Source organism: Heterodontus francisci, chromosome 18, assembly GCF_036365525.1.
Source record: "Heterodontus francisci isolate sHetFra1 chromosome 18, sHetFra1.hap1, whole genome shotgun sequence".
Lineage (NCBI taxonomy): Eukaryota > Metazoa > Chordata > Chondrichthyes > Heterodontiformes > Heterodontidae > Heterodontus > Heterodontus francisci.
In genome coordinates, this window is record NC_090388.1 from 59,295,198 (window position 1) to 59,320,048 (window position 24,851).

General features: G+C 44.8%; 1 protein-coding gene across 4 annotated transcripts in view; it reads left to right on the forward strand.

Annotated features, from left to right (window-relative positions):
- Window positions 1-24,851, forward strand: part of LOC137379660 (peroxisome proliferator-activated receptor alpha-like) — a 185,744-nt gene that overhangs the window by 22,798 nt on the left and 138,095 nt on the right. For all 4 annotated transcript variants that reach the window (XM_068050817.1, XM_068050818.1, XM_068050816.1 and 1 more), the window contains one exon: window positions 15,981-16,220. In XM_068050817.1, coding sequence (XP_067906918.1) covers window positions 16,019-16,220 — 202 coding nt within the window. In that variant the 5' untranslated portion in view covers window positions 15,981-16,018. The remainder of the gene's footprint in view (window positions 1-15,980; window positions 16,221-24,851) is intronic.

The following is a 24,851-nucleotide window of genomic DNA, read 5'->3' on the forward strand; positions in this document are numbered from 1 at the left end:
ACTTTAGTAATGAAGTTACAGCTTGATTTTTCTGATTAAAAGCACTGTGATTCAGGCCATTGAACGATTTTGTTCATTTACAATGAAGTGTAGCAACTTCCCAATAGCCATGTTGGTAGTGAATCTTACTAAATTTTGTTTGTCTCTTTGGTTCTCATAATTTAATCTTTTTTTTTTAAAGGAATGGAATTGTATAGATATATATCTCCGATATTATGAACATTTTTCACAGGAAGGATTTGGAAGAAGAGTTAATGTACTTAAATGCTGTGTTTAAAGCAAGTGTATTCATTAAAGTTAAGAGATGTCTGAGACAATAGTTAGTTAAGATTCTAATGTGTTTGCTTTGGAAATTGTAAATAATAAAACATTGAATAAAAACAGAAAATACTGGAAATACTCAGCAGGCCAGGCAGTATCTGTGGAGAGAGCTACAGGGTTAACGTTTGAGGTCACTGACCTTTCGCCAGACTGCTGTTACATGCCAAGAGAGCCCCTTGACTTGGCACTAGATTTAGATTGCCATTGGGAAAAGGGAAGTTTGTGCCACAGAGATCGCTAGATCTTTGTGGGCAGTTTTCTTCAAGGACATCAGCGAGCACCATTGCTTCACCACTGAACGTAAAACCTAGCCACTAATATTCACTTACTGTGAAATAAACGCTTGATGATTAAGCCTTGACTCACCGTTTTCTTGGTGAACCTTTCGAGGAGATTGAAGAAGCATATATGCAAAGACGCTAATATCCAGTTCAGAGCACAGGTGATACTATTGCAATGTCCTTGGACTAGATTGTTATAAATGTAGGGCGGTATGTAAATTTAATGGAAATTGACTTAATGTTCAAATTGCTTTCAGGAGCATGTGAACATTACTGAAACTTGAGAAGGTTTTTACAGCATACTTGAATTTGGAACAGTGTAATGGAAGCTATCTTTTTAGAAGTTGGCCTTCTTAAAATTATGGACCAACAAATCTGTTCGAACAGAATTGAATGTTTTATTTCTCTGTTCTATCCAAGTGTATGCTTTATACTGTTGTAACATTTATGTTAATTCTGAATGTTTCATAATCATTTGCTCTTTGGAAAATGTGCTGTGAAAACTTAATTTTAATTTACAATATATTTTCGGTGTTTTGTACGTATTAGTACTTTGAGTCGCCAAAAGTCAGGTTCATCTCAGTAATCAAAACTATACATAATCTTGTGCATAACGCACATTTCCTTTACACATTAACCTTACTTCCTATATTGTGCTTTCAGTGTTCTATTTCAGAAAGCTAGGCAGTTGAAGGATAGAACTGGAGCTTAAGCTTTACACACTTTTATAAGCTTTAATTTACAGTGATACACATTACAAACATGCACCTCCAAATCCAACAACCAGTTTGTCTGCTCGTGTATATGGAGGAGCACAAGTGAATCCCCAGTTAATGTCCATCACCTGAATACAATTAATACTTAATTGCTATACAATTAAAACACAGTACTACTGCATCTAGCAGATCAGTGAGATAATCACTTGTCCAAAGGAAGAAGAACATCAACAGGGTCCTGGTAGACCCATTGTTTCAGCCTGTTCCTGCCCCACTGAACTCATTTTTTCCTATCTTGACTTTTTTTCTCTCCTTGTCCAGTCTCTTCCCGCCTACATCCGTGACTCTTCTGATGCCCTATGCAATTTTAGCAATTTCCAGTTTCCTGGCCCTAACTGCCTCCTCTTCGCTATGGTCGTCCAATCTCTCTACACTTCCACCCGCTCCCCCCCCCCCCCCCCCCCTGCAAACCAGGACGGTCTGAGGACTCTCTGTTTCTTCCTTGAAAAGAGGCCCAATCAATCCCCATCCACCACTACCCTCCTCCGCCTGGCTGAACTTGTTCTTACATTGAACAACTTTTCCTTCCACTCCACTCGCTTTGTTCCAATAAAAGGTGTTGCTATGGGTACCCACATGGGTCCTAGTTATGCCTGTCTTTTTGTGGGGTAAGTCGAACATTCCTTGTTCTAGTCCTACTCAGGCCCTCTTTCCCAACTCTTTTTCCAGTACATTGATGACTGCATCGGTGCCATTTCCTGCTCTCCTCCCGAACTGGAAAACTTCACCAACTTTATTTCCAATTTCCACTCTTCTGATCTTCAAATGGTCCATCTGTGACACTTCCTTCCTCAACTTCATAGCATAGAATCATAGAAAGTTTATGGCACAGAAAGAGGCCACTTGGCCCATCGTGTCTGCTCCAGCCAAAAAACGAGCCACCCAGCCTAATTCCACCTTCCAGCATTTGGTCAGTAGCCCTGCAGGTTGTGGCACATAAGGTGCATTTCCAGACACCTTCTCTGTCTCCATCTCTGGGGATAGGCTGTCCACTAATATTCAAAGTCCACTAACTCCCACAGTTATCTTAACTACACTTCCTCACATCCAGCCTCCTGTAAGGACTCCATTCCATTCTCTCAGTTTCTCTATCTCTGTCTCATCTGTTCAGATGATGCAACTTTCCACAACAGCGCTTCTGATATGTCTTCCTTTCTCCTCAACCGAGGATTCCCCCATCACTGTGGTTGACAGGGCCCTCGACCGTGTCTGACCTATTTCCTGCACTTCTGCCTTCACCCATTCCCACCCCTTCCAGAACCAGAACAGGGTTTCCCTTGTCCTCACTTTCCACCAACCAGCCTCCACATCCAAAGGATCCCCCTCTGCTATTTCTGCCACCTCCAGTGTGATGTCATCACCAAACACATCATTCTTTCCCCTCCTCTGTCAGCATTCCGAAGGGACCGTTCTCTCTGTGACACCCTGGTCCACTTCTCCATCACCCCCGATACTTCGGCACCTTCCCATACAATCAAAGGAGAAGTAACACCTGCCCTTTTACCTCCTGTCTCCTCACCATCCAAGGTGAAGCAGCGATTTACTTGTACTTTTTTCAATGTAGTATCAAGTATTCGCTGTTCACAGTACGGTTGTCTCTACATTGGGGAGACAAAACCCAGATTGGGTGACCGCTTTGTGGAACACCTCCGCTCAGTCCGCAAGCAGGAGTCTGAGTTTCTGGTTTCATGCCATTTTAATTTACAGCACTGCTCTCGCCCACATTTCTATCCTTGGCTGTTGCAGTGTTCCAGTGAAGCTCAATGCAAGCTCAAGGAACAGCACCTCGTCTTCCGATTAGGCACTCTACAGCTTCTGGACTCAACATTGAGTTTCAGACCATGAGTGCCATTTTGTTTTTTTTACTGTATGCCAGTCTTAAACTTGTTTGTTATTCTGCCATTAACATTCTCCTTTACTTTGGTTTTTTTACTATGACTATTCCAAATCCCTTTTGCCTTTTGTTCCATGATATATTTGTCTTTTAATCTCTCCTGCCCTCTGCCCTATCACAGACTTTCCCTTCTGTTCTTCTTTCCTCCCTGCTGCCCCACCTTTCACTTGCTCAAAGCCTATTGCATTGCTAACCTTTGCCAGTCCTGATGAAAGGTAATTGACCTGAAAAGTTAACTCGGTTTCTCTCTCCACAGATGCTGCCAGACCTGCTGAGTATTTCCAGCACTTTCTCTTTTTATTTCAGATTTCCAGCATCTGCAGTGTTTTGCTTTTATCAACAGGGGAGGGTTCTTCACTTTTCAGTGTCTGTATTCCCCAAGGTGTATAGCCTAATTGGTGGAAACCATGTGGCTACAAGGGCTGCTTTAAGTTGTGTATGGCCAAATACCCTAGAAGCTGCCATGATTCATTTATTCGACCTGAATTTACAACCCATCCTTGTTTCAAAGCTTTTCCATTCTCAGATGATGGATCCTTGCGAGATCAGGGAGCTCTAGCTGATGAACCATTGGGAAACACAGAACAACACCAGAAAGAAAATATAATGAGGCATATTGGGCGAAAAATTTGACTGCCCCTGAAAGCGGGTGCGGGGATCACGATGTGTGATTAATCACCCCCTTTTTGAAGTAATGCAGGCAGCAAGCAAGCTTCAAGCTGTCTGCTAATTATATTGATGTGCAGCCCAGTGCTAAATGCATTGCTAAGTGGCTGTACGCCTCAGTAGGGGGCCAAGCTCGTGCAATCTAAAAGCAAGCCTGCACTATATAAAGCCAGACTCTACCTCTTAAAGGCCATATACATTCTGGCTACAGCAGTTGGTGTAAGTTGATGCGGAATAGTTTATAAAGAGAAGGATGTGTGGAAATGGCGCAACAGGCCAGAGAGTGTACCCCAAGGCTCTCTGATTCAGCACTGGAGGCCTTGGTGCAGGAGGAAAGAGGTCCTCTTCCCTCGGGCTAGGAGGCCCTCCAGACAGACATGAAGGTAGTGGGAATAAATAACCAGCATGATCAATGGCAGTGTTCTAGCTCCAAGGTCCTGGATGTAGTGCAGCAAAAAGTTCGATGACCTTGCATGAACGGTCAAGATCAGTGAATGCATCCTCATATGCCATATACTTACAAATAAACCATTAGCCTCACGCACTGCTCAATAACCATCCTTGCCTTTCACTTGCCTCACCCTCAGACTTAGCACTGCTACAAGCCTCACATTCACATCTCACAGTTTGCAAACAGTGCTATCTATTCAATTGTGGCAGGCATATCACCTTAATATATTGCACCACACTCACCAATACAGTCCACAGTCCTCTCTTTCTTGCCAGAAAATGTGGCTCATAATCAGAGGCAGCAGCACTAACCAATAGGATGCAGGCACAGCTATATTTCCTTCTTGAAGGAGATGGTGCTGGCAATCGTTGATATGGCCATGAATGAGACCATGGCCAGCGGCAGGGCTGAACCATAGAGGATGACGATATGTTCCTACCTAATCTGCCTCTTCACATCCCGTTTCCCTCCGACTCCACAATCTCTTCTGCCATCTGCAGTTAGTCTAAGCATTCACCTCTTACTTTCCCCTGCTTCTCTCACCCAACCTTGCGCTTGAGCCCTTTATCCTTTCAGATACCCAAGAATTGCCACCTGGTCAACAGTTGGTGCAGGAGGAATAAGAGACTGATGAAACAGAAACACCATCATTTGATCTCTCACTCTCAGCAACCAGCTCAGATACTAGCACTGTGTGTACTTTAGAAGGTAGCATAGAGGCGAGATCTGCTTATGATGAGTCACTAGACATGAGTGGGCTGCAGTAGGGCAGGGAGAAAGGATAATTTGGGTACCAGCTCCCCAGAGGGTGAGGTCATACACAAGTTCTGCGGCAGAGGGCTCTGGTGAGGACTTTAATGGGGTGATGTGCAAAAAAAGACTGGACATTCACACAAATGCTTGGTATCTTGGCGGGCCTTTCGGAAAGCCTGTTTTCACTGTCAAGGAGCCTGGAGGAGTTCAGCTTCAACTTGGTGCAGGGCTTGGAGCCCATTCTTTCCAGTGTGTGGAAGTGGTGGCCGCTTGCGGTCTCCACCATGTTGCAGCACCTGATGCCTGATGTCTCAGCTTCCATTGCAGTACAAGTAGAAGCCACTCAAAGTCTCAGTGCTGCAATAGAAGCTCAGATTGAAGTCATAAAATCTCAGCTTGTTACCATGCAGGCTCAGACTGCTGCCATCATGGCTGCGGATACCAGTGCTCAAAGGGGCTTTCAAGTCTCACAGCAGTCCAGAAATCTAAGATTTTTGTGTGTTTGGGTGGGATGTTGACTAGCCTTTGACCCACAAGGTACAGACTCTGGTATTCTTAAATCAAGATAGAGAATTTATTAAGCACAGCAAGAATATACAAGCAATACTTAAACCAACGGCAGCAGTTATACAGCAGAGTGCAGTGTGTTCTCAGTTCTTGCTTCCCGAGCTGCTGTGGTGCAGTCTTCTCTCTTGAGGTGTTCTGTTGACTGTAGGGTGGTCTCTTCTTCGAATCGATGCACGCTGATGTCTTTAAGCACCTTTCATTTCATCTATCCCCCCCTTCCGAGGATTCCTTCATTCCATATTGGGTTACGTTCCACCTTAACCCTTTTGATTGGTCAGATATGACCTCACTTTCTATAAATTGTCTCTGCAGATAGCTTGATGGCCTAAGTCATTGTCACACAATGGGGAATGTTTGATCTCCCCATTAACATTCCAGTCATGATTGGTTTTCGAATACCCTTACTTGCGTTTCCATCCTCATGAGGCCTACAAGTCTATCACTTATTGTGACTTGGAGTCTGTCTTAATTGAAATGCAGAAGGGCAGTTATCAAGACATCCTGTTTCATAGCAAAAGCCACTTCTGCTATAGTTGCTACAGTAAACACTGTCTTCCACCATCTCTCCAATACAGCATACAAATATACATTTCACATAACATGATTCCAGACACAAGGTCCATAACTTAATTCGAATATAATATTTTGATACATATACAAAGTACAACTGTTCCCGAGCGTAACCGCAACATCATTTAAAATCATTCTACTTTAAAACACTGTCCCATGTGAATTGTATCAGGCCATAACTTGCATAAATTCATCCAACAGATTAAACATGGCAGGTGTTAACCCCCTTAGTTCCTACAAATCTGTGCTTCAGCAAGTTTCTAGGATGTTGAGGCACCACCCAGGGGGAATGGCAGTGGCTCCATGGAGCACGCACCCCTCTCAGGATGACTGCATTAATGCTCCCACCACTGCCACTCCACCAGTGCCCTCGCAGTTGCCTGCCAGCCAGTCAGCCCAGACTGCTGCCTCCCAAGTTCTAGGCCCAGAGCTGCTTGAGGGCATTCTGCAAGTCTGTCCCACTGAAAATCAGCAGCCTTCCAGCAGTCATACTGCAACCACATAGGTAGCACTGCTTGAAAACACTTGGCCAGGCAAAGGCATCCGCAAGACAGGCCCCAAGGGAATGCACAAGGGTAATTTAGTTGGCTTTTGTAAGAAATATTGAATGGTTTGTTGGATAAACTTGATATGGAATAGTTGTTTTGTCATGGCTTTAATTTCAGCATCATGGCCAAGAGAATGCAGTGATGGCCATACCAGAGGGAAAGGTAAGGGGTGGGACTGTTCTACAATGAGGATTTGGGGTTGTGTTCTGGAGAACCATAATCAAATGAGACAACTACAAGCAGCTCAGCCAGAACTAGGATTTGCCAGCTGCCTCCTCCCTTCCTCCTCCTCCTCTTGCTCCTTTTCTTCCTCCTGCTCCTCCTTCTCTTGCTCCTCCTCCTGTGCTCCTGAGCTGCTCGCCATATTCCAGGTGGTAAGAACTATGCCCTTATGATGGCTAGATTGTGGAGGATACAGCAGGCCATTACGAATCATGCTAAGTGAATATGGCGGAGCTCCTCCAGAGCAGTCCAGCCAGCGGAACCGTTGCTTCAGTACCCCTATAATCTGCCGTATGAGGTTTTGCATGGCAGCATGGCTGTAGTAGGGTTGTGGGGTGGAGTCATGAACCAGGTGTAAAGCATAGAGCCCTTGTTCCTCAGCAACCACCCTCTGGTGTGACGTGCTGGCTGAAAGACTGAGGGAGCAGCAGATTGCCACAGAACTAAAGCATCATGACTGCTGCCAGGATAGTTTGCATTCACCAGCTCGATGTGCAGTTGGTGTCTCCACACAACACAATCAACAAGTGGTAATCTTTGCAGTTGTGGTACATCTCAGCATTGAGATGCAGTTCCCGCAGAGCCATTGTGTGCAGCTGATGCTACCCTGCACCATGGAGAAGTCCGCTATCCTGGCAAAGCCACGTGCGCACTCTGCCTGCTTCTCTCTGTTCAGAGGAAGGTAATGAACTTCCCTCTCCTAGTATCTAATGAAGCAATGGATGACAAACTGGGAAATTTTATATATATTGTCTGCACCAACTTGGAAAGATCCCAATGTGAAGAAATTCATGGCCACGGTCACCTTCATGGCCACTGGCAGCGCATTCCTTGCCTTGCTCTGAGGCTGCAGGTCTCTTTTTGTGAGAGGTAGCAGAGTTCTGTGAGCACCTCCTTTGAAAAGTGCAGATGGCACAGGTACTGCTCCCATTTTAGGTGGAGGGAAAAGAAGTGCTCTGGAAAACTAGGTGGTTAATGGTGGGATCATAGCTGATCTTCTACATCAACTCCATTTTCCTGTCCTATCCCTTGATCCCCTTGGTACCAAAGAATATTCCTATCTCAGTCTTGAATACTGTTATGACTAGGTGAGGAAGGGGTCTAGGGCTCCCCTCTCAGCCTTTTCCTGGTTTGGCCGTAACAGAGTTTAACTTTTAAAAGTGTTTTTAGATTCCCCTCAGTGAGTCCTTGCTCACTACTCTCTAATTGTAATTCCAAAGAAATCAACCAGACAGGTTTTCTCAGATTTAAACAAGAAATGTATAAGTTTATTAACCGTAAAACTCAAACTCAGTTAAAACTACTAAATATACGCAACGCGACCACGCTAGCAGGCATACGCAATAAACTCACATGCAAATAGAGACAGAGGAGGAGACAGAATTAAAGGGGAAAGGTTTGAAGTAATAGATGGAGTTTAGTTACTGGTTTTGGGTTGGATGTAAGGTCTTTGATTGAAGGTAAGTCTGCAGTTCTCATTGGGGCCCAGTGCACACTTTCAAACATGTTTCGCTGGTCTTCTGTCTTGAGGCTTGTTACTTCTGTGGATCCCTGGAACTTTGTGTGAGAGAGAGAGAGACAGAGAGAACGAACAAAGAACAGTACAGCACAGGAACAGGCCATTCGGCCCTCCAAGCCTGCGTCAATCTTGATGCCTACCTAAACTAACACCTTCTGCACTTCCGGGGCCCATATGCCTCTATTCCCTTCCTATTCATGTATTTGTCAAGATGTCTCTTAAACGTCGCTATCGTATCTGCTTCCACCACCTCCCCGGCAGCAAGTTCCAGGCACTCACCACCCTTTGTGTTAAAAAAAAAAACTTGTCTCGCACATCCCCTCTAAACTTTGCCCCTCGCACCTTAAACCTATGTCCCCTAGTAACTGACTCTTCCACCCTAGGAAAAAGCTTCTGACTATTCACTCTGTCCATGCCGCTCATAACTTTGTCAACCTCTATCATGTCGCCCCTCCACCTCCGTCGTTCCAGTGAAAACAATCCGAGTTTTTCCAACCTCCCCTCATAGCTAATGCCCTCCAGACCAGGCAACATCCTGGTAAACCTCTTCTGTACCCTCTCCAAAGCCTCCACGTCCTTCTGGTAGTGTGGCGACCAGAATTGCACGCAATATTCTAAGTGTAGCCTAACTAAGTTTCTGTACAGCTGCAACATGACTTGCCAATATTTATACTCTATGCCCCGACCGATTGAAGGCAAGCATGCCGTATGCCTTCTTGACTACCTTATCCACCTGCGTTGCCGCTTTCAGTGACCTGTGGACCTGTACGCCCAGATCTCTCTGCCTGTCAATACTCCTAAGGGTTCTGCCATTTACTGTATACCTCCCACCTGTATTAGACCTTCCAAAATGCATTACCTCACATTTGTCCGGATTAAACTCCATCTGCCATTTCTCCGCCCAAGTCTCCAACCGATCTGTATCCTCAGACAATCCTCATCATTATCCGCTACTCCACCAAGCTTTGTGTCGTCCGCAAACTTACTAATCAGACCAGCTACATTTTCCTTCAAATCATTTATATATACTCTTCTTGAAGTTCAATTGCAATCTCTTCCAGTGGGGTGGTGGAATGCTGGCTCTTAAACATTCAATGACTCTCAGTGTCTCTTGATCACCACTATTGACAAAAGCCATCTAGCTAATTGAAATCAGGGAGTACTCCCATTGTCTCTCCATGCAATTGTCTTTTAGAATGCAAATGTGCAGTCATGTTTTCAGCCACTGTTCTCTGATCTTTTAAAAACAAGTTATGTTCAATGTTCAGTAAGCGTTTAACTAATGTTCCATAGGATGAAATTAATATATTTCCATCTGGCAGGTGTGGTTTCCGTTGCACCTCCACATCCAGCAGAATGAAATGTGACATTAGGGGAATATTTCATTATAAAAATAGAAAGAAGAGAAAGTACTGGAAAACACGCAAGCATTTCTCTCATTCAGTCTCATTCATAAATCTTAAAAAAATGTTACAGTCTGTCTTTGTTGCAATGCTGCTTTAAACTGCCCCTTTTCCCTTGAGGTGGGTCTGAGATAGTTATGTTTTGCACAAGGGGTTTAAAGTTTCTTCATTATCAGCCTTTAATACATTGGGAATGGGCATCCCAATAAATGTGATTTTTGGGGAGGTTTGCATTTGCGCATTTCCATGACTGTCTAGGGTGTCTTTGTTCCTGTTGAAATCTGCAGGGGGAGGGTTAGATTTAATTAACCCTGGTTTGGAGTTCTGATCGTGGGGGTTGGCAGTGGGTGAATCAACTCTGATCTCTCTTTCAGTGCTCTGATGACTCGTGCAAGGGCTTTTCACTTGAGGGTATGATTGTTTCCCTTTTCTCCTGATGTGGGGGAGGATTCTTTACTAATCTTCTCTTTGCCCTCTGGGACATTACTGCTTACAGGTATTTGTCCAGATTCAACTGCACTCCCCTGTGGCACTTTGACTAGGTGAGGCATCACCCACACAGTTTCTCTGCGCTCTTGAGGTCTGTCTTTGTCTCTGCAGATTTCTGTAAATGCTATTAACAACTCTGGTGGGGTGCTTCTCGTGTCTGCATTTACAAAGGAGGATGTGGAGTTTTATTATATACCGACATGTACAGCCATTGTAATTTCATGGGCCATTCTTAATATTTCTCTCCAGTACCTCTGCGGCACTACTAACTGGTGAACCACTGTCCACTCTTTGTCCTCAGGTCTCTGAGGAGAGCTCCATTTCCTCATCAATGCCTCATTCTTTAAATAATAGCAATCAGGGACTCCCTCTGCTTCAATTTCGGTCTGGGCAGCCTGTGCTAACTTTCTCAGTACTGGGTCAGCTCGCTGACCCTCATCTAGGGAATTCATTTAATCCATTCCCTTGATCCTCTAATTTTCCAAAGAACGTCTCAGACAGACAGACCTCATGGTCATTTGCCTGCAGTGCCAATTCAGTCTCCTCTGTGGGAGCTGGTTTGATCATGGCTCGATTCACTACATATGCAGTGGAACTGCAGGGGACCGTCTCCTGCCACTGCCCTGTCTCTCTGACCTCCTGCAGTCTCTGTTTCACTACTGGGGAAGCTACCACCTTCGCCCCCGCCAGATCATTACCTAGGAGCTGGTCAACCCCGTCCACAGGCAAACTAGGGGCAATCCCTATGGTCACCAGTCCCGAAACTATGTCGCACTCCAAGTGCACCCGATATAAAGGTTTTCTGGGCCTTACTATTGATGCAGTTAAAGCCACAGCTTGTTCAGTTGTGCTCCATCAGGGTCCTTTCTCCTTCACTGGGCAGGTGTGACCTGATTAACCCTCCAGGCTTTCCCTGTAGTTTCCAGCAGTCAGCTTTTAGATGGCCTGCCTTATTACAATGGAAGCACACAGGTCTCTGGGTCTCACCCTACTTACAGCACCTTCCTTTTTGTCTGGATGAGGACCCCCTGTGTCTCCTGCTTTTCTTTCTTTCCCAGGACTGCTTGGGCATCCATTTCATCTTCCCACCCTTTGTCCTTTTCAGATTTGTGGGGGTGACTTGGAAAGGTTTTCACCTGGGGAACTGACTTGAATATTAGAGCAAAATCATCAGCCAGAACTGCAGCTTGCATCACTCTCTGCACTTTTTGTTCCTCCACATGGGTCTTTATGGAGAGGGTGAGAGAGTTTTTAAATTCCTCGAGCAAAATCACCTCTCTGAGGTTTTCATATCTGGGCTGCACCTTAAGAGCCCTCAACCACTAGTCAAAAGCCAGCTGCTTATTTCTCTCAAACTCCAAATAAGTTTGCTCAGCTTTCTTCCTGAGGGTTCGAAACCTTTGGTGGTAGGCTTCTGGTACTAGCTCATATGCCCCGAGGATAGCATTTTTTGTCAGTTCATAATCTGATGAACACTCATCTGGCAACAGGGAATAAACCTTGTGGGCTTTTCCTGTTAGCTTACTTTGCACCAGAAGAGTCCAACTCTCAGCCGGCCATTTTAACTGCCTTGCAAGTTTCTCAAAAGATACAAAAAATGCTTCCACGTCCCCCTCATTGAATTTTGGAATCAATTGGGAATTGGGGCAGTTACAGATGGGCAATAAATGCTGGCCTTGCAAGTGATGTCCACATCCCATGAACAAATTAAAAAAAGAAAATCCCAAAATGCTTTACAGCCCATGAAGTGCTTTTGAAGTGTAGTCACTTGTCAACTTTCCGGCTCAGGCAAGCAGGCTACCAGCTGAGCCACGGGTGTTACAGAAGGAAGTGAAGTAGCTGGTTGTTGAATTTCCTAAGGGTTTGCGGGGCTAGGGTAACTGCCTCCCTCAGCAAGGTCAGAAAATGATGCTAAAATTACAGGATTGTATGGTTGCTAGCATCTACTTGTTTCCTGGCTCTGTGAATCTGTTCAGTAGGCTGGCAGGGTGGTATGAAGGTTGAGTTGTTCTGAAAGACCCATACCTTGCTCTTGTCTTCTCCTGGTGCTGATGCACTCCCACTGCATGCTCTTCCACTTGTACGGGTGCAGTCCACAGCACGTTGAGAGGTCATGCTAAATTTGACCACCTACGGCAAAAGTGCGAAGAGAAATGCAGACTGGTTTCAATCTCATAATGAAGAGCTGGAACCTGTCATAGCCGCTAAGCGCATTGCACTTTTGAACTACAAGAAAGCCCCCAGCGATTTAACATCCGCAGCACTTAAAGCAGCCAGAAGTACTGCACAAAGAACAGCTAGGCGTTGCGCAAACGACTACTGGCAACACCTATGCAGTCATATTCAGCTGGCCTCAGACACCGGAAACATCAGAGGAATGTATGATGGCATGAAGAGAGCTCTTGGGCCAACCATCAAGAAGATCACCCCCCTCAAATCTAAATCGGGGGACATAATCACTGACCAACGCAAACAGATGGACCGCTGGGTTGAGCACTACCGAGAACTGTACTCCAGGGAGAATGCTGTCACTGAGACTGCCCTCAATGCAGCCCAGCCTCTACCAGTCATGGATGAGCTGGACATACAGCCAACCAAATCGGAACTCAGTGATGCCATTGATTCCCTAGCCAGCGGAAAAGCCCCTGGGAAGGACAGCATTACCCCTGAAATAATCAAGAGTGCCAAGCCTGCTATACTCTCAGCACTACATGAACTGCTATGCCTGTGCTGGGACGAGGGAGCAGTACCCCAGGACATGCGCGATGCCAACATCATCACCCTCTATAAAAACAAAGGTGACCGCGGTGACTGCAACAACTACCGTGGAATCTCCCTGCTCAGCATAGTGGGGAAAGTCTTTGCTCGAGTCGCTCTGAACAGGCTCCAGAAGCTGGCCGAGCGCGTCTACCCTGAGGCACAGTGTGGCTTTCGTGCAGAGAGATCGACTATTGACATGCTGTTCTCCCTTCGTCAGATACAGGAGAAATGCCGTGAACAGCAGATGCCCCTCTACATTGCTTTCATTGATCTCACCAAAGCCTTTGACCTCGTCAGCAGACGTGGTCTCTTCAGACTACTAGAAAAGATCGGATGTCCACCAAAGCTACTAAGTATCATCACCTCATTCCATGACAATATGAAAGGCACAATTCAACATGGTGGCTCCTCATCAGAGCCCTTTCCTATCCTGAGTGGTGTGAAACAGGGCTGTGTTCTCGCACCCACACTTTTTGCGATTTTCTTCTCCCTGCTGCTTTCACATGCGTTCAAATCCTCTGAAGAAGGAATTTTCCTCCACACAAGATCAGGGGGCAGGTTGTTCAACCTTGCCCGTCTAAGAGCGAAGTCCAAAGTACGGAAAGTCCTCATCAGAGAACTCCTCTTTGCTGACGATGCTGCTTTAACATCTCACACTGAAGAATGCCTGCAGAGTCTCATCGACAGGTTTGCGTCTGCCTGCAATGAATTTGGCCTAACCATCAGCCTCAAGAAAACGAACATCATGGGGCAGGATGTCAGAAATGCTCCATCCATCAATATTGGCGACCACGCTCTGGAAGTGGTTCAAGAGTTCACCTACCTAGGCTCAACTATCACCAGTAACCTGTCTCTAGATGCAGAAATCAACAAGCGCATGGGTAAGGCTTCCACTGCTATGTTCAGACTGGCCAAGAGAGTGTGGGAAAATGGCGCACTGACACGGAACACAAAAGTCCGAGTGTATCAGGCCTGTGTCCTCAGTACCTTGCTCTACGGCAGCGAGGCCTGGACAACGTATGCCAGCCAAGAGCGACGTCTCAATTCATTCCATCTTCGCTGCCTTCGGAGAATACTTGGCATCAGGTGGCAGGACTATATCTCCAACACAGAAGTCCTTGAAGCGGCCAACATCCCCAGCTTATACACCCTACTGAGTCAGCGGCGCTTGAGATGGCTTGGCCATGTGAGCCGCATGGAAGATGGCAGGATCCCCAAAGACACATTGTACAGCGAGCTCGCCACTGGTATCAGACCCACCGGCCGTCCATGTCTCCGTTATAAAGACGTCTGCAAACGCGACATGAAATCGTGTGACATTGATCACAAGTCGTGGGAGTCAGTTGCCAGCATTCGCCAGAGCTGGCGGGCAGCCATAAAGACAGGGCTAAATTGTGGCGAGTCGAAGAGACTTAGTAGTTGGCAGGAAAAAAGACAGAGGCGCAAGGGGAGAGCCAACTGTGCAACAGCCCCAACAAACAAATTTCTCTGCAGCACCTGTGGAAGAGCCTGTTACTCCAGAATTGGCCTTTATAGCCACTCCAGGCGCTGCTTCACAAACCACTGACCACCTCCAGGCGCGTATCCATTGTCTCTCGAGATAAGGAGGCCCAAAGAAGTATGCAGAAAATTCTCTAGCATGGAGAATACAGTAAGCACTAACTCAGAGTTTGGATTACAAGGTCTTGATAACATTAGTTATGATGTTCCTCAGAGCATGCAACTGTGCTTAAGAATGCCTCTGGAGGTGCCAGACTGTCCAGAGTAGACTGCAGTTGTGATGTGTTCAAACAGCATTGCACAGATATGGGTCATAGTCTTGTCCATTCTAGAAATCTGCTGTGAATGGTTTCTTTCACGTTTTCAAAGGACTCAATAAATTGATGCTGCTTAGAAAGCAATCTTTTATAGGCGAATCCTAGATGCCAACAATTCCAGTATTCAACATTTCAGGCTGACGCCAATGATGGATTCCAGTACTTTTTTTTATTGGTAAGAAAACCCATCCTAATACAACCTGCAGCACATGTGAATTATAAATCCTATTCAGTCATGAAAATAAAATTTTGCAACACAGCTGTCTGATCTTTACTGTACTATTAGAATTCCTGTGTGTATATAGAGTAAGCTTACCATTTTTCTTGCTGGCATAAAGCTCACTCCCCGATAACAATATCGCTCTCTGGCGTACGATTCCACAGACAACAGCAAACTTCTGCTACCTTTTGTAAGTGGTAGTTGTTAGCCAGTGGATTTTCCAGCCACGATCTCCCACCCCTTCCCCCCGCCACACACAAACACACTTTACATTAGGCACAATATACTGGCCTCACTGCTACAACAGCAAAGATCAGTTAAGATCCAAAATCAATTTGTTTTTAAAAAGAAAGCTACTACATTTATCTGTTGAATTATTTTCCACATGTGACTTCAGTAGTAACGTGACAATATTTATAAGTTCAACAACCATTAGCTTTCGCGGAAAATATAATGTAATTTTTTGATGGATAGTAAGTATCGAAATATGTTTGTAAGTGCGGTTGTTTTATAATTTTTTTAGGAGCTTGTACAAATGTCCTTTTTCCAAAACAGTGTGTGGGGCATGGAATCGTCAGTATTGGGGGAAATTTGGATAACGCATAGTCTTGCTGACCGCTATTTATTTCTGTATTCAAGTAATATGAAATGTAATTTCTCATTTTGATGGAAATTGAATTTCAGTAAAAAGTTACATTGGTGAATGGTCTTTTCTTTTTATAGACTAATGAGTATTGTACTGCCAGGCAGTGTCCACTGGAATGGTAGACACACAGATCCACTCTATTCCATTATCACCACTGGAAAATGACTCTGGAAACCTCTTGGCTGGAGAATTGGTACAGGAAATGGAGAATGTACAAGACATTTCACAATCTATTGGGGACAACAGTTCAGAGGCATTCAGCGTTGATGAGAATCTGACGTCAGGAAATGGTCCTGGATCAGATGAAACTGTGCCAGGTAGGAGGATTTACTTTGGGCAATAATTTTTCATAATGTTTCAGTGAAAATATGTGAAAATGTTTTGAGTATATGAACCATTGTTGCATTAGGCTTAACTGTTGTACTATAATGAATCAAATGTTCTGCCCACAGTGAGAACAGAGCATTTATTGGCAACCACAGCTCATCCACTGAAAATAGGGGAATTACTATTAGATAAATTAGATGCAAGTGGCAACAACCTGAGTTAGTTTTTCAGACTGATATTAATCTGCAGAAAGTTATGTTAATTAGATTAAGAATTAAGTTCATAAGTCACAGCTCCATGCCAGCCTGGGAGCACAACTTGTACACTGATACCAATGTACAGATTTTACACTATCATCGAATCAATGACCACCTTCTGTGCTGTACTATTCATTCAGCTGCACCAGCTCTTTCGAAGAACAACCCAGTTAATCCCACTCTTTCCTCATATCTCTGCAATTTTGTTTCATTTTGTAGTCAATTATTGAATCTGTATTGTGCTACGACCAGGTGAGAAATGTGTCTAGGGATCTTTTGCTGTCTTTACATGGTCTAATTGTAACAGGGTTTAATTTTAAACAGTGTTTTGAGCTCCCTCTTTGTGAATTCTTGTTCACAACTTTCCAATTATAAGGCAAAGAAATGAGCACAAACAGGCTTTCTTTGGTTTAAAGAAGAAAGATGAAATTTCTTAAACCTTAAACTTAAACTCTAATACGGTTCACGCCTACGGATATACCCCAACGCTCGCATGCACACACGATATAAACATCTAGCTAGGGACAGAAAAAAGAAAAGGAAAAGATAAGTCGATCATGTTGGGGCAACATCTTGTTAGTTTCTTGATCTCGCTGTAGTCCTTGATCAAAGATATGGCCTTGCGTTTCGTTGGGGCCCAGTAGTTGTCTTAAAAATCTTGTTCACGTGGGAAACCTTGCTCTCTTTGAATTTCACGGGTTTTCACAAGATTCAGTTCCATGGGAAGAGATGGAGGCAGGCAGACAGGAGAGGAGATGTTCTCAGTTCATGAGCACACGGCATTCTGAGTTCAAAATCTGTTTTTCTGGTTTAAAACTCCCCTAGTTGGCCAGCAGGTGGTCACTTGACTGACTGGTTTGACCCAGGTCTCTTTCTGTGTATTGTGGGGCAGGGAAAGGCTCCCTTTGTTTCCACACTGTCTGATACTATGCAAATGTCCTTCCAGTCAGAAACTTGCAATTTTTAGGTGTTAATGTTCATGTGGTGAAATAATGTGCGCCTCAGTCTTTGTAACTATTGTTACAAAAGTACTTCCATTTTTTGTTACATTTTGAAGACATGTTTTAAAACCGAGAAAAGGATTCCATAGATGCTGGACTTTGTGTTTTTTTTCCATCGTAAGGTCTTTTGGACTTGGTTTGTAAACAACATCTACTGGAAGTCACCTGTCTTCAGATAAATACCTAGCAGGGGCTTTTTGCCTTGGGGGAGATGTTTACAGAGAAGTGACAAGTCAAGATTTATAGGGTCGGGAGGCTTGACTCTTCTGAGATATTGCTTTGGGCAGTCTTTTGCAGTTTTAAAAATCAACCTGAAGAACCAAATCCCCAGCTTAGCCTGTTCCATCTTTTTGAAACACCTGCCAGTTTTTCTATCTCTTTGAGAAGCTCTTAGAAGCGAGTGTAAGAAATAGAGAAATTGATGATGCATTCCTCTTGAAAGGTCTGTCTGAAACCCCAGTTGCTGTATTTCTCCTGAGACACTGGAAAAACCTGCCGCATAAATCCTCAAAGCTGCCTGAACAAATTGCTCCAGAAAAGGATCCCAGTGACACCTGTCTATGCGTATTTGGGACACCAAACCAAAAAAAATTACATCTGCTGTCTTTCCATATCCTCTTTTTCTTCAAGAATTAGCAAGTGTTTGGCCAAAGTCGTCTTTTTCTGTTTTGTTTGTAACAGAGCTCTAAAGAGCAAATCTCTTTTTTTTATTTTTTTACTATGTGTGTGTTTGTGGCTAAGGTAAAAAGGGAACTTTCATATTTCAGTCTCTGCGTTAATGCTTTGCTTCGTTACTGGTTAAGTCTTGTTTTAGAATAAACTGATGATTTTGTTTATTAAAGAAACTTGGTTGGTGTATTTGATTCTGGGATAAAAATAGAGTTTATGACTTTATCGGTAACTGGGTAAACACTTAAATATATATTGTGACCTGTGGAGAAGTGGAACTAGAAAAAACAGTGCATGACTCCTGCCTCGGTCCTAGCATGTAATTGGGGTCTCTGAGCGGGATAACCCAACACCGACGACGTACAATTGTAAGTAGGGTAATAGTAATTGAAAAGAGGAAAGTAAAAAAAAAAAGGTTTCTTGTGCATTAGAGTAAGGTAAACACTACTGGAATGTCTTTGCTACAACCCTTCTGGGGAAGGAGGATATATCCCTGAGTGATTTGAGAAACTTCACCAAGGCTAGGCCAAAGGATTTGGCAGAATTGTTGGTGTTAGAGTTAAAACCAAGAGCTAAGGAAGCAGACATAATTGCAGTAATAGCACAGTATTTGCAATTAGAAGAAGGAAAGAGCAAACCAGAGGGTAGTGCAGTTGAAACAGCTAAATTTCAGTTGCAGATGAGGCAGTTTTAACTTGACAAAGCAAAACAAATAGAATTGAAAAAACTTAAGCTTGAATTTCAAAGAGAAAGTGAAAGAGAAGGAAAGGAATTTGAATTAATAAAGATGGAACTAAGACAAAAGTGTGGTATTGATTCCAGTGAAAATTTTGGTGGGGAAAGATCTGATTCTAGTCCAGGACCCAGTGGAGAGCTGTTTAATTTTGTACAAGTCCTCCCGAAATTTGAGGAAATGGATGTAGAGGCCAAAGGAAAGTGGGACACTGCTTATGCAAGATAAGCAGAGCTCATGACATTTATGTCATGCTTTCTGAGGAGGCTTCTGCAGATTATGAGATGACGGTGGTGTCGTGGTATTGTCACTAGACTAGTGACCCAGGGTATTTCTTTGGGGACATGGGTTCGAATCCCACCACAGCAGAAGGTGGATTTGAATTCAATTAATAAATCTGGAATTAAAAGCTAGTCTAAAGATGTCCATGAGACCATTGTCGATTGTTGTCCAAACCCATCTTGTTCACTAATGTACTTTCGGGAAGGAAATCTGTTGTCCTTACCTGGTCTGGCCTACATGTGACTCTAGACTCACAGCAATGTGGTTGACTCTTAAATGCCCCCTGAAATGGTCTAGCAAGCCACTCAGTAGTATCTAACAATTACGAAGTCAATAAAAAGGAATGAAACCAGACGGACTACCCAGCATCGACCTAGGCACCGGAAACGACAAAGGCAATGCCAGCCCTGTCGACCCTGCAAAGTCCTCCTTACTAACATCTGGGGGCTTGTGCCAAAGTTGGGAGAGTTGTCCCACAGACTAGTCAAGCAACAACCTGACAAAGTCATACTCACAGAATAATACCTTACAGACAACGTCCCAGACACTGCCATCACCATCCCAGGGTATGTCCTGTCCCACCGGCAGGACAGACTCAGCAGAGGCACAGTTGTATATAGTCGGGAGGGAGTTGCCCTGGGAGTCCTCAACATCGACTCCATACCCCATGAAGTCTCATGGCATCAGGTCAAACATGGGCAAGGAAACCTCCTGCTGATTACCATCTACTGCCTTCCCTCAGCTGATGACTCCGTACTCATCCATGTTGATCACCACTTGGAGGAAGCACTGAGGGTGGCAAGGGCACAGGAGATACTCTGGTGGGGGGCTTCATTGTCCATGACCAAGAGTGGCTGTGTAGCACCACGACTGAGTGAGCTGCCCGAGTCCTAAAGGACATAGCTGCTAGACTGGGTATGCGGCAGGTGGTGAGGGAACCAACAAGAAGGAAAAAACATACTTGACCTTGTCCTCAATCTGCCTGCCGCAGATGCATCTGTCCATGATAGCACTGGTAGGAATGACCAGCGCACAGTCCTTGTGGAGACGACGTCCCGCCTTCACATTGAGGATACTCTCCATCGTGTTGTGCGGCACTACCACAGTGCTAAATGGGATAGATTTCGAACAGATCTAGCAATGCAAAACTGGGCATCCATGAGATGCTGTGGCCATCAGCAGCAGCAGAATTGTACTCGACCACAATCTGTAACTTCATGGCCTGGCATATTCCCCACTCTACTGTTGCCATCAAGCCAGGAGACCAACCATGGTTCAATGAAGAGTGCAGGAGGGCATGCCAGGAGCAGTACCAGGTATACCTCAAAATGAAGTGTCAACCTGGTAATGCTGCAACACAGGACTATTTACGTGCCAAACTACGTAAGCGGCATGCAATAGATAGAGCTAAGCGATCCCATAACCAACGGATCAGATCTATGTTCTGCAGACCTGCCACATCCAGTCGTGAATGGTGGTGGACAATTAAACAACTAACAGGAGAAGGGGGCTCCACAAATATCCCCATCCTCGATGATGGGGGAGCCCAGCATATCAGTGTGAAAGATAAGGCTGAAGCAGTTGTAACAGTCTTCAGCCAGAAGTGCCGAGTGGATGATTCATCCCAGCCTCCTCCTGAAGTGCCCAGCATCACAGATGCCAGACTTCAGCCAATTCGATTCACTCCGCATGATATCAAGAAAGGACTGAAGGCACTGGATACTGCAAATGCTATGGGCCCTGACAACATTCCGGCAATAGTACTGAAGACCTATGCCCCAGAACTTGCCGCGCCCGAGCCAAGCTGTTCCAGTACAGCTACAACACTTGCATCGACCCGACAATGTGGAAAATTGCCCAAGTATGTCCTGAACACACAAAGCAGGACAAGTCCAACCCGGCCAATTACCGCCCCATCAGTCTACTCTCAATCATCAGTAAAGTGAGGAAGGTGTCATCGATAGTGCTATCAAGCGGCACTTGCTTAGCAATAACCTGCTCAGTGACCCTCAGTTTGAGTTCTGGCAGGGCCACTCAGCTCCTGACCTCATTACATCCTTGGTTCAAACATGGACAAAAGAGCTGAACTCAAGAGGTGAGGTGAGAGTGACTGCCCTTGACATCAAGGCAGCATTTGACTGGTGTATGACATCAAGGAGCCCTAGCGTAACTGAAGTCAATGGGAATCAGAGGGAAAACTCTCTGCTGGTTGGAATCATACCTAGCGCAAAGGAAAATGGTTGTGGTTGTTGGGGGTCAATCATTCCAGCTCTAGGACATCACTGCAGGAGTTCTTCAGGGTAGTGTCCTAGGCCCAACCATCTTCAGCTGCTTTATCAATGACCTTCCTTCAATCATAAGGTCAGAAGTGAGATGTTCGCTGATGATTGCACAATGTTCAGCACCATTTGCGGCTCCTCAGATACTGAAGCAGTCCATGTAGAAATGCAACAAGACCTGGACAATATCCAGGCATGGGCTGATAAGTGGCAAGTAACATTTGTGTCACACAAGTGCCAGACAATGACCATCTCCAACAAGAGAGAATTTAACCATTTCCCCATGACATTTAATGGCATCATGATCGCTGAATTCCTCACCATGAACATCCGAGGGGTTACCATTGACCAGAAACTGAACTGGAGTAGCCATACAAATTCCATGGCTACAAGAGCAGGTCAGAGGCTAGGAATCCTGTGGCGAGTAACTTGCCTCCTGACTCCCCAAAGCGTGACCACATCTGCAAGGCACAAGTCAGGAGTGTGATAGAATACTGTCCACTTGCCTGGATGGGTGCAGCTCCAACAACACTCGACACCATCCAGGATAAAGCATCCTGTTTGATTGGCACCCCATCCACAAACATTCACTCCCTCCACCACCGACGCCCAGTGGCAGCAGTGTGTACCATCTACAAGATGCACTGCAGCAACGCACCAAGGCTCCTTAGACAGCACCTTCCAAACCCGCGACCTCTACCAACTAGAAGGACAAGGACAGCAAATGCATGGGGACACCACCACCTACAAGTTCCCCTCCAAGTCACACACCATCCTGACTTGGAACTATATCGTCATTGCTTCACTGTTGCTGGGTCAAAATCCTGGAACTCCCTTCCTAACAGCACTGTGGGTGTACCTACCTCACGTGGACTGCAGTGGTTCAAGAAAGCAGCTCACCACCACCTTCTCAAGGGCAATTAGGGATGGGTAATAAATGCTGGAACGCCCACATCCCATTAATTTTTTTAAAAAGAGGCTATATTCTTGCTGCTTATGACTTAGTCCCTGAAGTTTACAGGCAGAAATTTCGGAACCTCCGGAGACAGTCTGCCAAGACGTATCTAGAATTTGAGAGGGTAAAACAAAGTAATTTTGATCATTGGATACGGGCAGTAAAGGTAGAGGCCAAGTATGAGAACCTTTAGGGAACTAATTCCCCTGGAAGAATTTAAAAATTCACTCCCTCCGTTAGTAAGAACCCATGTAAAGAACCAGAAGATTTCAACTTCCAGGCAGGCAGTGGAAATTGCTGATAATTTTGCGCTTGTTTACAAGCCCAAACCCTTTGTCCATCACCCCTACAAACCCGAGAAGGATAGTAGGTGGGAGGATGAAAGGAGGGCAAGTAGCCAGGGACAAGAAAGGACAGCTGGGAGCACACTGTGATCACCTCAGGCCAGAAAGGAAGATGCTGAGGGTGGAAGTTTGGTCCACAAGTCTAAATGTTACCATTGTCACAAGGTGGGACACCCGTAAACCCATGGGACTTATTGGGGTACACAAGGCCAATGCAGAGAAAGGGACTCTGACCGGGTGTATGACAGATCAGGCTGTAACTCTGACTGCAGCTGTAAGGCTAAATAGAAAAACCAATGAGAGTGCAGGGGTTGAGAATAAGATATCTGAGAGTTATAGGGAATTCTTGTCGAAAGGAAAAGTACCCCCTTATCCCTCAAGTGAGGCAGGGAAGCCTATAGTTATACTCAGGGATACATGAATCATCCAAACTCTCTTGCTGGGGGAAGGCATAACATTTCCACTAGATAGTGCATTGAATGCCAAGGTTTTAGTGAATGGTATTGGCGGGGAGTAGGAGTTGTCCATAGTTTATCAGTAGACTGAGTTGACCTACTCCGCGGGAATGATTTGGCTGGAGCGAAGGTAGTAGCTTCTCCAGTAGTCACGGAAAAACCAAGGGAAGTTAAAGAGACAGAACAGTTTCCAGGAATTTTTCCTTCATGTGCTAAACAAGATCCATTGGAGGTAAAATTGGCACCGTCAGATAGTCGAATATCTGAAACTTTCTTTGGGAATTTGGATAATCAGAAGGATATGTTTAATAAGCTTTCTCAACATGACTCAGCAAGCTGATCCAGAGTTAAGTAAAGTGGCAGAATCAGCTCTAACAGAAGCTGAGGCAAAAGGAGTTCCAGAAGGCTGCTATATTAAAGATGGGATTCTGATGAGGAAGTGGAGACCTCCTCACAGACCTGCGGACGAAGACTGGATGGTCGTTCATCAGATAGTGGTATCGCTGGGAACCATTAAAGATAGTGCATGAAATTCCTATAGCGGGACATGTGGAGATCCGGAAGACCCAATCACATATAAGTCGACATTTTTACTGGCTAGGACTTTTCAAAGACGTGGTGCAGTTTTGTAAAACATGCCATATGTGCCAGATTGTGGCAAAACTGCAACCTGCCATAAAACCAGCACCTCTAATTCACGTACCAGTTTTTGGGGAACCACTTAGTAGGGTGTTGGTAGACTGTGCAGGACCTTTACCGTAAACAAAAGCGGGACACCAATATATACTCACTATCATGGATATAGCTACTTGGTTCCCAGAGGCCATTCCCTTGAGAACAATTTCTGCTAAGATAGTGGTAGAGAAGTTAATCCAGTTCTTCACTAGATATGGATTACCGATTGAAATTCAGTCGGATCAAGGTTCCAATTTTATGTCTAAAATGTTTCAGAAAGATTTGGGTATAACACCGTTAAAATCTTCAGCATATCACCCACAAGGAGTTTTAGAAAGGTACCATCTGACCCTCAAAAGGATGATCAGGGAATACTGTCATGAATATACCCATGATTGGGATAAAGGGCAAGAATTTCTTTTGTTTGCCACGAGGGATTCACCGAATGAATCTACCGGTTTTAGTTCTTTTGAATTAGTTTATGGACATGAGATAAGAGGTCCTCTAAAACTAATTAAAGAAAGGTTTTTAGAACAGAAGGATGAATCTTCTGTGCTAGATTATGTATCCGTGTTCAGGGAATGGCTCACTAGAGCTTTCAAAGCAGCTCAGGAACACCTTAAAGCTTCCCAAACAACCATGAAAAACTGGGCAGACAAGCATGCCAAGACCCAAGCATTTCAACCAGGGGATGAGGTGTTAGTCTGTCTTGGCATTTCTTCACGGACGAAGATTTTGGGAAGGTTGTACTAATTGGTTGCAGGCCTGCTGGTGGCTAGTCAGACCTATCCGTGACTGGAAGATTCTCCCACAGTGGGTGCAAGTGAATGTGTAGTTGCTGCGGGGGGCAAATGGATCTGTCCTTCTCCTCCTTTTCTCTTCCATGCTGGTTCTTTGCTCAGACTCACAGGTGTCTGTAGCACTCCTGATGTAGCATCACCAGGCATCATGATCTATCCCGCTAGTGATGA